Raw genomic sequence first — 15162 nt, 5'->3', positions numbered from 1 at the left:
CTTCCTTGTACGGTTCAACAATGAGATAAAAAACTGTAGGGAATTTAGACTTTTTTTTCCCTCAACTTAACACAAAGTATAGAAAAATTTATAATTTTTACATTTCTTAATATTTTAGTATAATTAATAATTAAATTTTGTCCTTGCGTTTAAATATATTTTTCCTCTCAAATTTGAGCAAGTTGATTTTGATGATGAATCATTAAAAAAAGTTATCAAAATCTTAATTAAAACAGTGGTGTGTACCTCTGCTTTTGAATTGTGCATTATATTAATTTGTTATAATCATTTTATGTTAATCTCAATGCCACGAGTCTCGTGGCTTACGCATTTTCATACCCCTGCGCTATAATTAAAATGCTATCATTTGCAAAGCAGCTGCCTGCTCGTGCAAAAAGAGATTGTCGGCGCACATTTATCAAAGGAACGAAATATTTTCATGCAACTACCAAGGAAGGCGCACGCTCGATTTAAAATGTTGACTCTGGCAATGAAAAAAATCAAACCTCCACTTTTCTTGAGCAGCGCCACGAAAATATTAATCCCCGGCAGACCCTGACAGAGGCTGCTTTACTTTTTTTTTTATATTGCAGAAACACAATACAAAGGTATATATGTGTTTGTTTCACTGCACATGCATAAATATACGTATCGATGATCGTAATCAAGCCCATAAATTACTCACAATGGCGGAAGGTTTTTCACAACCGAGTTTCAGACCAAATAAGCAATGAGTAGAAAAAATGCACTAAAAAAGTGAGTGGAAGGTACCCATGTACATTTTTATTTTATTAATTAGAGCATTATTCTCTTTGAAAAGATACTTCCTGCTTGACGACTTTTTTTGAGCACGCTTTTTTTAAACTCCACTAAGAAAAAACCAGAGGAAGTTTGTTGGGTGCAGGTTCGCCTTGACTCTGTAATTTCCCTGGCTATTTTTTAAATTTTGACATGAGCGAACTTGCCAGCAAATTTATTTACGACAGCGGCCAGACACGTTTTTTTTTAAGTGTTGCAAAAAGTGTATGGAGGTGGGCGGAAGAAATAAATATTTTCAATCAATCAAGATACTAAATTTAAAATCAGTGTCAGATCAAATTTAATTATTCTTTGCGGTCGTGGCCCCTGCGGCTAACAAGGAGAGAACTGAAACATTCATTCATGGCGATTTGAATTTACTTCTTAAATCAACTATCAAACTTATCTAAAAGAGACGTTTAGTGTAGTGAGCCAGAACAAATTAATTATCAAAAATTACTTTATTTGTTTATCTAAAAACACGGAAACAAAAAATTGCTCATTCCTCTTGAACGGACCATGATGGAATTTTAATAGTTATACCTTGGGGAGGAAAAGGACTTCAAGGCTATAAAATAAATTTAAATATTGAACTGAAAATGGAAGCAGCAAGTTGACGTTTGTTAATGTACAAATGCAAACTGTTTATCTGACAACAATATAAACGTGAACATGTTCACCGAAATTGCAGTAAGAATTGAAAATGGGAAAATAAATGTTGCTTTTATGGCTATATTGCCCAAGTGGAAGTTTCCAAAACGTTTGAAATGGGCTTATTTAAAAAGCACCAGCAAATAGCGCCCCATCCAATAAAATTAATTAATTAATTTACTGTTTACTTCTCATTTTTTTATATTTAATAAAACTTTTTCATTTTTAATTCTAGAGGGTTTTACCAAGAAACGTGAACTTATATTATAAATCCTCTATACATACTTCTGAGTGAGTCGATAACAAAATTTTGTAAGATGTTCATGTTGGAGATAAAGATGTCATGTCACAAGTAAAATGAACATTAAAAGGAAAAAAATAGCAAACCAAGCTAAATTAAGCATTTCCTACTCGTGCATTCTCGCCAGACCCAATTGAGGCAAATTGACATCCGCCCTGCAGTCTGCCGCGCCAAACCGATTGCACATGAAACGGCAAGGCTTTTCGATCATTTGGTCCGAGTAAAAATCTCGAGCGTCGTCCGAGAGAGGCAGAAGCGATCGCTGAAGGCACGAGGCGGGTAGCGAGCGTGGCCGCGAGGTGGAGGCGCGAGGCAGTTGCCAGGAGGAACGCCGAGTCGCACCTCGGCCGCCAGAGGGTCCGTCCGGCGGGACAGAGTGGAAGACCTTGTGCGGTGTCAGTCACCAGCGCGAGTCCGCCTAGGAGAGACATGGTACCATGAGGATGTCAAGGGTCAACATGGTGTGGCGCGTCGTTATGTGCACGGTGGTTTTGCTGGCGGGGCAGGTGCGGGCCTTCAACCTGGAGACGCGGCTGCCGCTCGTCAAGAACGGCGCCGACGGTGTCTACTTTGGATTCTCAGTCGCCGAACACCAGATCGTCGACTCGGTCACCAACAATTCCTTGGTCACCGACAGCTGGTAAGTACCACAAAAACAATTAAAATAAAATTTGCAAAAAATAAGATTAAAAAGAAAAATTTGAAATAATATAAGAGAGAAAATATAATTATTTATTTATTTATTTTTAAATTATAACAACACCGGTAAGCAATAAATACTTAATTGAATTAAGTAAAAAGCAAAATTGAACATATATATGAAGAAAAATTGAAAAGTTTAAAAAAATTGGAGTTTTGGAAGTTTCACCTTTTCCTCTTCAGGTGAATTATTTACAGCCCCCACTTCACAAGTTTCCTTTCTTTCCTCCCCTTATGCATTCTCTCCGTTTTTGTGAGAGAAGGTCGCGCTTCAAAGGGTTTATGTATTTTCCTCCATTGGGGCCGGCGCCGAGTTAGTTTTGTAGTTACCTTTGCTGCACATACCTGACCGCCGCCATGATGAGCGCAGGTGCGAGAGAGGTGTGTTAGTTGTTGCTGGGTATTTGCGTTGGCCGCCGAGTACTCGCTGATAATCAGATTAGACCCGGTGTGATTTAATATAATTGAAAAATGCGTGCCCCTTTTATTGCCACAGGTTGCTTGTACTCAACACGTGCGTGCTCAAAGGAGTGTGAAATAATAATTCACAGCACAAAGTGGTAATTGAAAGGGGAGCACCACTATTGAATCAAAACGCACAGGATGTGCAACGGCAATCGAAAATAAAAAGAAAGAAGAAGAAGAAATTGCCGGCACATTTTCTGACGACGTGTTTCTTTCTCTTGATCCGATTCCGTTGCTTCGGAGATGCTGGACCGAGCAGAGCTTTCTTTCTTTCTTTGTTTTCTTTGGATATAATGGGCCGGTGATGGCGTGAAAAATCCGTCTGGACCGAGTCTATCAAGGCGAATACAATGAACTTGCGATTGACTTGTCACTCACTAGAGTGTTTTGACGTTTCTCATTCGCGGCCACTTATTAAACACACACTTTCGCATTGTTGCCCGCCTGAAATGTAATACACAACTCTTGAAACAGTTTCTTTTGATTGCAAAAGATGCAGCATTGTTTATCCGATTTGGCGTTCGTTATCTTAATTGTGAATCTACCTAATACCTGTCAATCAAGTTAAATTGCTCAAAATAAGTTCATTAAGCATACTACAAATTATTATTACAAAGTTATTTTAATTTTTTATGAATTTTTATTCTATTTTTTAATTTAATAAGTAATTTAAATAAAATTGTGATTTATAATTAATTTTTATGTTAGATATAAATATATTGTTTGTTTTTATTTGAACACAATTTTGTGAAATAACTTTGATAACTTTGATATAATAATTAACTTCAGATTCAACTTTAACAATTAGATAAAGTTATTCAAATTGAAAAGATTATTGAAGTGCACATTTTTTACTGTTTTAAACATATTTGATAATTGCTTAGCAGCTAAGTTGTTTATTAATTTATATAAAATACTATTTAATATTAAATGTTAATAATCATGTATCATTGAAATTTAACAATTGTGTAAGATCATTCTTAGCAATTTTGGATGCAGACGCACTTATTCTGTAGAAAATGGAAAGAAATATAAAATAAAGTGAATAAATTAGGCGGCAAACTAAATATTCTAGCTAAGAAACCACCTAAGTTTGGTGGTTTTGGATTTTGGTTAATTGTGAGTCTGGACACCGCCGATCTTTCCTGTCGCAACGTCGGCGGTTGAGCTTTACTACTACAATAATTTTAGTTTATTCAAGCACAGGATGTGCAATTAAAACAAAGAGCAACACGCGCTCGTCTGCCGGTCGGCCGCCTTCTCCATAAAACACTCACGCGGCGCTCGTCCTCGTCCGTCCGTGCGGAGGGCTCCATTATTCCACTACATTGGTTATTCACGAGTCTTTCATGCGGTTTCTCGGAAAACCACAAGCGCAGCAGCCGACAGAATAATTAACCTGCCGCTCGTCGATGCTGTGGTTTCTTCCGACACCATTCACTTTCAGAGGAACTAACGCTTGCTCATGATCAAATGCATTCTTTATTATGCTAATGGGATGTGATGTCACATTTCACACTGGAATTTTGCTGAGCAGGGAAATTTCCTTTCACACCCAATTATTGTTTTTGAAAAGTCTCAAATTTTGTTTTTCCTTAAAAAAATATTTAATTATGTTCCGCACAGGACGAATAATAATGCAAGCATATTGTGTGGGAAAAAATTCATCTTAATTATAGAGTTGAGGAAGAGCATGAGAAACTGATAGTGATTTTTTTTTATGAAAACAGCAATATGTAAAAAATAAGATTTCTCGAGAAATAACCAAAACATCTTTTGTTCAAAGTGCATAACATTGAAATTATTACAAAGACATTCGCAAAATTTTGCCGGAGAGTTTTGAATGCTGGTTTTGAGCAATATGAAAAAAACTTGTAATACTTAAAAAAATATTCTGATCCTTTTCTAAAAACAGTTTGAAAAAATAAAAATCAGTCATTTTACGAGGAATTTCCAATAATAAATGGATATAGTAAATTTCTGTGCAGCTCAGTATGGAATATAATTTTTGTTCAGTCAAGCATAAATTGAGATAAATTGATTGGAAAAATTACAAAATTTCCATTGAAAATGTACTGTTATTGAAGGTTGTTGCTAATAATTCATGCAGGCCCTACTATAACTGACTAATGAGCTTCCTATGATGATTCTTCTGCATGCTCCCCTGCATATTACGCACGCACCGGTGGGTCGCGCTCATACAGGGATCAAATGATAGCCCTCTCTGAATGCACATGAGGCTTAATTTGATTCATTTCTGCAACGCTCCACACAACTACGTACATGCTGCGTGGGGTCGGAATGAACATGCTGATGTATATATTATTATAATGATAATAATTATGATGATGATGCGAGACGCAAAGAGAGCAGCTGTGCAGTGTTATTGTATATAAATTTTCAACAGAGGCTAAAAAGCAAACCACCAATCTTCCAATCAGACAAAACGCCAGACTGATATCATGGAGTTTGACCCGACTCACGAGATGAGAAGAGAAAAATTTATTTGAGAGACGGACAAGTCCTCACTTAATAGACTCCATTGTGTTGGTGATGATTATTATTATAGTAAAATTAGATTGCAGCTCTTGTTGTGCCGCCGCTTTCTGATCTGTGGCCCCAGCCAGCGTTTATTTTTTTGTTTTGTGCACCGAGAGTTGTGATGTCGAGAGCGAGGGAATATAAATATAAAGAAGAGGACGTCCTTGATTGTCGATCTACAGCCCCAATTAGGTCTGCGCCGGCAGTCCAACGGTTTGTGAGTCAATTCGTCTGCTCTGCTCAAACAGGTGATTTCTCGATTCCAAAAGTCGGATCAAGAGCAAGGTGCATATTTACATAATAAAAAATAGTACTGGAACAAGCTTTACAGAATTTATTGAGAAATTGATCAAAGCTAAATATTAAAGAAAAAAATTAAAGCGATTTAAAAATAAAACTTAACTTAAAACAAAGTTATTTGAAATTTAAAACAAACTTTGACTTCATAATTTTGAAATTAGAAAATATCCCATAAAATAACACCATAGTCTGTAGAAATATTATGAGGTAAAAATTATTGCTGGTATTTATAATATAATTGAAATAAAACTGAATTTATTACAAGCAAATCACTGAAAAGATTTGCATTTTAAAACCATACTTTCGTGCAGAGGTATTAAATAACCAATAATTGATCTCCTTCAAAGACAAATAATAGCTCTTAGTTCAAACTGTCATGTGGCCATTCACCTAAAAAGAGATGCCGCTGCAATTTTCCCGTCAGGTAAATTTGCTTTTGAACCACATTAGAGCACATTAGTCATACATAAGTCGGACATAAATTTATATTTTTTACCCAAACCTCTAAGCACTGCGCGAGAGCAAAAAACAGAGAGACGCGCCCATTCCATAGATAGATACGATCGCCGCAATTCACCCTAGAGCACTCTACTTTTAATAAAACGAGTGGAGCAGCCACGGGAAATTTATTTCTCTTTAATAGGCATGCCCAGATGCCACCATGCCTTAAAAGCAGTCACTTTTTTACTTGAAAAATACAAAGAGGGGCTCATTATTCACCGAGAGGAGATATTTTCCCCTGCACCTGTACTTGCTTGCTTGCTTGCTGGAGAGTCAACTTCCTCAATGGCTCCATTGTGCATGTATGTGTTTTTTTTTACACATAATATCTGTCTAGGCGTGAGGGTGAATAAAAATACGCCTGCTCATGAATAGACGCCGCGCGCTGTTGACTTTTTCAGCACGAATTTTCTCTCTTGAAAGACGTGCAGCTGCGGAATAAAGTTAAACTGGAAATAGCCGGCCAGTGACATCACTGCTGAATAATTTCACATTCGAAGTTGCAGAACACGGCACTTAATTAATCTGATAATGAACGACCATAAATTGAACCAAATAAGGCGCTCCTTCCTTCCATCGCAGACCAATTTATTTCTTTCCAATGCTCGCCGAGACATTTGTGTAAAAAGTTGCCCAGCAGCCACTGCACCGGGCTGAAGAACATCTTCGGATTTTTTTTCTGTAAAAAAACGTCTCCCCATAATTGGTGCTTTTAACATCGCCACAGCTAATTAATTCACAAACAACGACCGCTCTTCTTCGGTTATTATTTTCTCATGCAATTGAAGAAAAGGATTGAAAATGAAAAACTTTTAAAAATTTTAAATGGATACAAAAAAAATTAAAACTAAATTTTGAACTCTAAAATTAAATCAATTAATATGAAAAGATAAAATTATGGCAATAAAAAAGGGATTTCTAACTTAAGGGTTAAAATTTGATATTAAAAATCGTTTCAAAAAGAATTTATTTTGTATTTCTTAACCAGTTTTCGGAATATTAATATTAATTCTTGTGAGCTTTTTTCTGGAGGTTTTTTCAACTTCATAAAATCCGCGTTAATATTTTTTTACATTTCAACGTCTTTTCTCTGCTCATTAGTAGAGTTTTTAAACTTTGCGGCTGGTCCTCCAATTAAAAGCGGTGGCGGACATACCGCGGATTTTAGACCATTTTTGGTCAAATTTTAACGAGTGGTCTACGCTGAATTCCCTCCTAATATAATATGTATGATAAGAAAAGGGGGAAAATCTTTGTGTCTCCTGTGTGTGGCTGTAGGAATTCGAGCCAATTATTTTTCAACTCGTGCCGCTTTTAGCTTTCGGCCGCTGGAAGAGGAAAATTTTTATATACGATGCGCTGTGTCGACGGACGGAGCGTAAAAAATAAATGAGACGCGCGGCGGCCACCGATCTTTGCCGCTGGAAAAGGGCAACAAATGAGAAAGAGAGAGAAGAGCAGCCAGCGAGCAGGCTGAATAAACATGATGTAATTCGAATGCTGCTTCGAAGTGGCGCCGGAGGGGTATTACGGCAGAGTCTTTATTGCTGATATTTTATGCAAGTCCTACAGAGTAATTTATGGTGCAGTTCCAACTTATGAAATTTAGAAAAAGATTAATGATTTTTTTTAAATTGAAAGGAACGTGAAATTAAAAAAATATTTATGGTAATTTTTTAAATTTTTGATAAATTCAAAGCAACTGTAATTTATATTATTGAATATTGCAATAATAAAAAAAAATTAATTGCTTTTGAAATATGTTGGGACGTTAAAAAATTATTATTTTATTTTAATCATTTTTTTTTATCAATATAAAACCAAAGATAGTGTTTTCAAATATTTTTCACTATTATAATATCAAACAATTTTAAACATTAATTTTCCACTACCGGCATTGAAAAAAAGCATCTGAAAATTCTTAAAAGAAATTCTGATTGTACCAGTCCAATATCTTTTCTTAAATATGATTGTTCACAACTCTTGAATTATTCTATTGTAAACAATGTATGAGAATTCAGCCCTCAGAGAAATTATCAAAGAAAAACTTACCCAAGACAATATTACTACATTTTCTTGACTCAGAATTAAAATTAAATATTAAGAAAGACTCCAATTTTCTAACAAACGAAATTATTTAAAAAAGAAAAATCTGAAAGAGTGAGAAACAAAATCCATAAGAATATCCAAATACAATTGGAAACACTAAAAATCTTTACTGATTTTTGATTGACTATGATTGTGAGGGTTTGCCTAGAAATGGCAGAAAATCAGATAAAGTCACGCTGGCCGGCTCCGGCTGGGATAATTAAAACAAGCAGCACGAAGCGATTGCTGGTGACAGATGCGGGGGTGCGTGGGGGTGCGAAATAAGTGGCGGAACTTCGCCGCTCCCTGACCTACCCCTAATCCGAATTCAGATCAATGGGCCAGCGGTGGTGAATCACCCCCTGAGGGAGGGTGCATCTGACTTAATTAATTCTCAGTGCGGCATCAATCAGGATTTAAGCTCCGGAGACGTTTATCCGAAATAAGGAAAAAGCAATCGACAGAGCAGATTCAATAATTTATTTCACTTCGTGGAGACCCGTCGGTGTTTGTGCAGCTCTGGTGGTGCACTTTTGAGAGGAAAGAGTGGTGGATGACGAAAGGAAAACTCTCGCGGTTAATAATAAACCAACCCGCATTTATTTTGCGTTAGTCAGCACACCCAGCAAGCAACTTTTATGCGGTCGAGACGTGCATGAGGAATAATAATAACAACAATATCGCTTCGCACGCAATGATTAAATGATGAAAATAAATGGCAGATATAGTACATATGACTAATCTGAAGGAAAATTTTCTACTGTGAACTAATATTTCATTGATATTTTTATTTCCTGCTCATTCAGTCAAAGATGCAAGAAAAATTTTAAATCCTATGTAAATCAAAGTTAGTTTTACATAAAAATAAATTTTTAAAACATATATTTTTTTTTAATTTTTGTAGCAATAACAAAATTTAAAAAATAAATTCCTTTTTATTTAATAATAGCTCAGAAATATTATAATTTACATTTTAAATTATGTGATGTATTATTTTTTAATATTATTGCAAAATGAAATAAAAGTTTATTTCATTCACGCTAAAGCCTCCTTGAATGGACTGTAATTTGTATTCATCAAAATTTATTTTGTCACTTGAATCATAAACCCAAAGCAAAATGCCAAGAAATTAATTTCAATTACATTTCCAAACTTTTATTTTCACTGTTCAATTGTGATTTTTTTTATACAAATGATACAATGTTTTAAAATCAATAATTATTATATTACATTTTCACATTGTGTATATAAAATGAATGCCATAATTTCATAGATTTTTTGCTTTTCGACCGTTTCCGACCAACTCTGGCTTTAACGCAAAAGTATTCAAGGATTCATGCACGTACGCCATTTTCATTAAGGAGATTTTAGATTTTCTAAAGCCAAAGCTCTACAAATATTCTGATAAGGCTAATCTTGAGCCAGACAACTCCCATATAGAAAACGAGCCTTTTTCGGTGGCATGCACGCGGTCTGGGTTTTATATTTGTGCGCTTTTTATGATTTTCCATCCTCAAGCACCAAACGCTGCATCTTGCGATGTGGAAACGGGTTTACAAAACTCAAGCACTCTCCGCATGAATATTTTAGTGTGGGCTGTATGAATTATCTCATAATCATTAAGAGAGGAGGAAGATGTCGGTTGGCCTTGCCTGCTTTGAGCATAAAAACGAGATTCTGCGCCGCCGGAGAGAGAAAGAACAGGTCTCTCTCGAAAGTCACGGCTCGCCGCCGGATGCCAAGGTGCCGAGCGAAGAGTCTTTTTTATTATTTTTTTCTCAGCATCAAACTTCATCTTCTTCTTCTTGGTCTTAAATAAGAAATTAATTTAATAATGTGGAGCGGGCGGCTGCGTGTCAAAAGTTAAATTGCATTTTTATATACGGGCTACTCTCGGGGCGACGACCGTCTGTTTTTTTTCAATTAGGCCGGGGCAGTAAGGCACGCAGACGGGTCTGACTCGAGAGATAAAAAGATGAAATCAACACGGTGAATTATATGTATTTTGATGCGGAGAGGCACGTGGGAGGAACTGGTTTTGTGCGTAATTAATTGTGCCTTTCAGTGATTATATTTTCACTTTTTCTAAACAGTGTAAACACGCCTTAAACACCAGCTGATTTGATCTAATTTATTAAATTTCTTGTTATTATACGGAGAGACCGACTGAAGTAAAACTTGCAGTAATTTCAAGCAAATCGGGAATATAATTATAAACTGGGAATTTATTTCACGGTAAAATCATCACATTTATTACATTAAATTTTAATTTAATATTTTCATATTTTAATTAATTTTCATTCTAATTATTTATGCAGCAAGGATTGCGGATGGAAAATTGCATAGACAATTTACAAAAGTGTTTATGACTGTGAATATTTTCATTATTTTCTCAGTATTTCACAATATCCAACAATAATCACTTCTATTTAATCTATTTTAAGGGTATTATTGACTTTTATTTCTGTAAAATAAAATTAGATATATTTTGAAAGAATTTAAATTTCTAAATAAAATATGAAATTAACATGCACAACCAGGCTCAGAGCTTTACCCTAAATGAGGAATTTACGAAATATTCATTAGTGTAAATTGTCTATACAATTTCGCTATTACATTTTGTTTTCCTTCACTGTAAACAATTGAAAATTTATTAAATTGATTTCAAGAAATAAAATTGCCCAAAACTTTCCTATAATGAAACTGATATGAATATTCGTCTGAAGATTGAGGGTTGGGCGTTTTTCCTCTTCTTATTTTTTACATTTATTATAGTTGATAAAGGAACACAAAGAACGGTGGTGTTTGTGGAGGGTATCTATCTAACTTTTATTACACACACACATGAAGTTGCGGGCGGTGGAGGCAGGATTTTTTTCAAACGCGCGAGAGAGATTTTTCACTCTCCTCCGCCTTCTGCCAACACCCCCCACGGTCCATTAAAAGAAATAATTCTCTGGCCCGACCGACTCGCAAACAGGGGAAGTATTATGTTCGAATTTTATGCGTGCGAAATAATAAAAAAAGAGGCGTATAATAACATATTATAACTCAGGCCCAGCGCCAACACATTCCTTTCTTGTCCTTTTTTATTATTAATTTTAGTGGCGAGGCCTGCTGCGCGCCTTATCATCTAACAAATGAAGCGAGCCCTCGGCTTATCTTATTAGAACGGGAGAGGAGCTTCTTTTAGTTCTTTTATAAACTTTTATTCCAAAGTATTTCAAGAGATGAAAAATGTATTTCAGTCGCGAGCTACACTCAGCGATTTCACGCTTCTTTGCGCCCACAAGCAGACTTTATAATATGGATCATATCAAATTTGACAGCCCTGATGCTCATTGTCGACAATAAATTTGATTAATTTATGTAACATTAATATCGTTTATAGCTACTGACTGCCAGTCTCTGTGACATGCTGAAGAGAGGTGGGGATGTGTTTGTAAAGATGAAAAACATTGGACCATTAACAAGGAACAAGGACGATTAAATTAAACGGAAATTTGCTATAAACTATAAATTATGACAGAATTGAAAAACAAAATTATTAAAATTTTTGCATGAATTAATTATTGAGATTTAATATCACTGATTTCTATTTGAGAAAATCTTTTCCATTGATAATGAAGACATAAAGTTTCTAAAATTTATTTTAAGTTTTCTTGAAAACATCTAATTAAAATGAAAATTACAATATCAGCTGTGTAAACATTTCATGGGAAAATAATTTTACAATTTTCATCACTTAGACAAATTAATGATGTACTCAAATTCTACATACTTTTTTTTATCTCTTCCTTTAATCAAAATTGATTTATGACGAGCCACATTTTTAACCTCCTAAAATATTACGCGAAAATAAAATGAATTTTTCTCTTTCTATTTACGAGTGGAACGACACGTTCTTCCAGCAGTCCAATTAAACTGAATTAAAAATTTTGGCGCGACCGCCCGACCTGCTGTCGCCCCATTTCCACGCAACGCCGCCGTCGAGATGTAAAAAATTGTCACCATCCGGCGCTTCTTCAGCTCATTAAGCACTCATTAAATCCGCGATTTGATATAACCGCCCTCCACCCGAGAAAGCATCTCTTCTCCTCTTCGTTGCTCCACATCTCTGTCGTAAATAGCGAGAGTTGAACTTGCAGTTGGCCGCTGTGTGACAAAGTTGACGTCATCCCTCGCTTCACGTGTGACGTAACCCCCGAATTTCTCTCTCGCGGGCGGCCACGTGTGCGTGTGCCCGCGGGGCCTGAATCGAATAAAAAAAAAATAAGTAAACCGAAACAGAATAATAAAAAATCCTTTGAGTCACTTTCAATTTGTGAGTTGGCGGCGGTTGCGAAAGAATGAGAAAAGAAAAGAGCACAATGGTCGCGACAGTCTCTCTGCTCCGTTGATTTGTTTATTTGCGGCCGTCAAATATCAATGCGAGAGATCGGCTGGCTCTTTCTATGTTGTTGATATGTCAAAACATCTCCCCACAAGGAAACTTTTATTTGCGAACAACAGATAACTGTTTTGTCAAAAGAAACTCACAAAGATTTAGTTGAAGAGATGGATCCATGCATTGTCAGTAAAAAAGATATCAGAATTGCAGATGCTATATAAAAACTATTTTCCATAGGACAAAAGCATAATTGGAATGAAATTCTGTAAAAATAAACTAAACACGCTATTATATTCATATCAAATTATACTTTGATTTTTTATAATTATTTTAAATAAAATTTATATAAACAATTATAATTTATTATATAAAAAATCAAAATTTTTATGCTCGTTCAGAAGATAGTTCCGGACAAACACAGCATTAAATTTAATAATTTTTATATTAACATTTTCATATAAATGTAAATTTAAAATTGTGATAGGATCTAACTATACAGAATAATAAATTAATAATTGCCAGATTGTGTGATGTACAAGTGACGTTCTATTATTTTTCTTAATGTGGATCATTATTGAGAATTAAATTAAAATTAAAACGTTAAATATCAAACTTAAAAATTGGAGCTATTTTACTTTGATTGCCACAGGACCTTAATTATCAAGAGGCTGGTCGTTTTGATTGGCCTCTTCATCGCTATGCACGCGCAGGTTAAAAACCCCATCCGATCAAAAGGCATTGATCGAAGGAAAACTGCGGCTCAATTACGCTCCGCCAGTGCTGGAATAAAAAAAAGCTCGCCGCTCGCGAATACATACCCACCGACGACGACGCACACAGGGTCAGGAGGTCATTTGGCTTGATGGGAAAAGGATATAAGAAAAAGAGAAGGAGGCGGGCGAGTGAGCGCCGACAAGCAGATGTTTGCCACGGCATCAAAACATTTTGCAACGCACGGCCATATAATCAAAACAGATTAAATTTTTAATTGTAATTACCGTAATTAGTTGGAAGAAACGCTAGATTTTTTTTATTTAATATTTATAAAAATCCAAGAATATCAAATCGCTTTCTAGATTCAAAATGAAGAGGTAAATTTGCAAATCTAGATTATAATGTAATAGTTTTAATGCAGAAATTCAAAATTTAAAACTTTTGGGTGCGCATTATTGATAAAAATTGAATTATGGGAACCGTGCATAAGCGTACATAAGTTCTTAAAATTAATACATAACGTTTATTGTAAATTTAAATTAAAAACAGAAAAACTTTTTTTTAAACACCCTTTCCTCATTAATAATTGATATAGAAACCGTGATCAAGAAAACGTGAAGCTGGCCTTTGCAGTCGCTTAACCTGTGAGCAACTTTTTGTAGAGGGCGGAATAAATTTGGCTACTTCTCAACTGAAATTTTTCATGGAATGGTTGAGGGGCGTTCAAGGATGAACTCGTTAAGAATGACAAATTATTTCATTTTATGTTTTAGCCAAGATGAATTGACCTTTCTGTTATATTTGCCCACAAAAATGAAGAAAAGAAGAATAAACGCTAGTCAAGCAATGATCTATTTGTGTGAAAAATTAAAATAAGTTATACCTATTTTTTTTTTTTTTAAACAATTTGCACTTGCAAAATCTATATAATCAATTAAAATTTACCAAGTGATTCTTTATGCATCAATGCATCTCACAAAATATTTTATTTGAACTATATTTTATATTTAAATTTTAAATCAAGTCGAAATCTGCTGGTGGTCATTTAACTTAACATAATGATTTACAATATGTTGGAACGTGGTCAGTGGTGGTTGTCGATCGACACGTCCTTGGAGGTGCAAAAGGACCAGCTTGTTCTGGAGAGACAATGGAGCTGCAGTGTCTGGCTGGTGACAATTGATACCCGTATTACATCTCTCTGCTCGGTGGGAATAGGTGTGGGCTGGACATTCCTTTTGGCCCACGCGTTTTCTCGCCGCTCGACGAGAGATTGTGCTCAATCACTGCTCTGTTTGCTCCTCGCCGATAATATACACGAAATAAAAAATAATGCGAAACGTTCCTTCGCACTTTTCTCTGCGCTCATTGCTGCGGCGAATCGTCGGCCCACTTTCAAGTAGCAATAGGAGGGTCAGCCAGTTTTGTTACAACAGTCTGGCGATCGTTTCGAAAATAAACAGCTCGTATGAATATATGAGGCCAAGATATAGTAGCGACTGGACTGTAAATTATTCGGCTTCAGCAGCCGCACTGCGCGATCAAAATCCACCCTGCTGCTTTGCTCCGAGCTAAGGATTAAAATTACATCCGCCAGTTAAAAATGGCATAAATGAATCCAGTTCATTATAAGTCAAGATGTATATGATGCAGGATGAAAAGTTGTTATTTTAAGCAGAGTAAAATAAAATTCCCTAAATAATTTAATATAAAT

General features: G+C 35.5%; 1 protein-coding gene across 2 annotated transcripts in view; it reads left to right on the top strand.

The window, feature by feature from the left end:
- Positions 1-2140: 2140 nt before the first annotated feature.
- The window catches only part of LOC132197269 (integrin alpha-PS1), a 52327-nt gene continuing 39305 nt past the window's right edge, over positions 2141-15162 (top strand). For both annotated transcript variants that reach the window (XM_059620566.1, XM_059620483.1), the window contains exon 1: positions 2141-2390. In XM_059620566.1, the coding sequence (XP_059476549.1) occupies positions 2188-2390 (203 nt within the window). In that variant the 5' untranslated portion in view covers positions 2141-2187. The remainder of the gene's footprint in view (positions 2391-15162) is intronic.

Source organism: Neocloeon triangulifer, unplaced genomic scaffold (genome assembly GCF_031216515.1).
Source record: "Neocloeon triangulifer isolate White Clay Creek 2 clone unplaced genomic scaffold, ASM3121651v1 ptg000001l, whole genome shotgun sequence".
In the NCBI taxonomy this organism is placed as follows: Eukaryota; Metazoa; Arthropoda; class Insecta; order Ephemeroptera; family Baetidae; genus Neocloeon; species Neocloeon triangulifer.
This window is presented reverse-complemented; position numbering and strand designations above follow the sequence as displayed.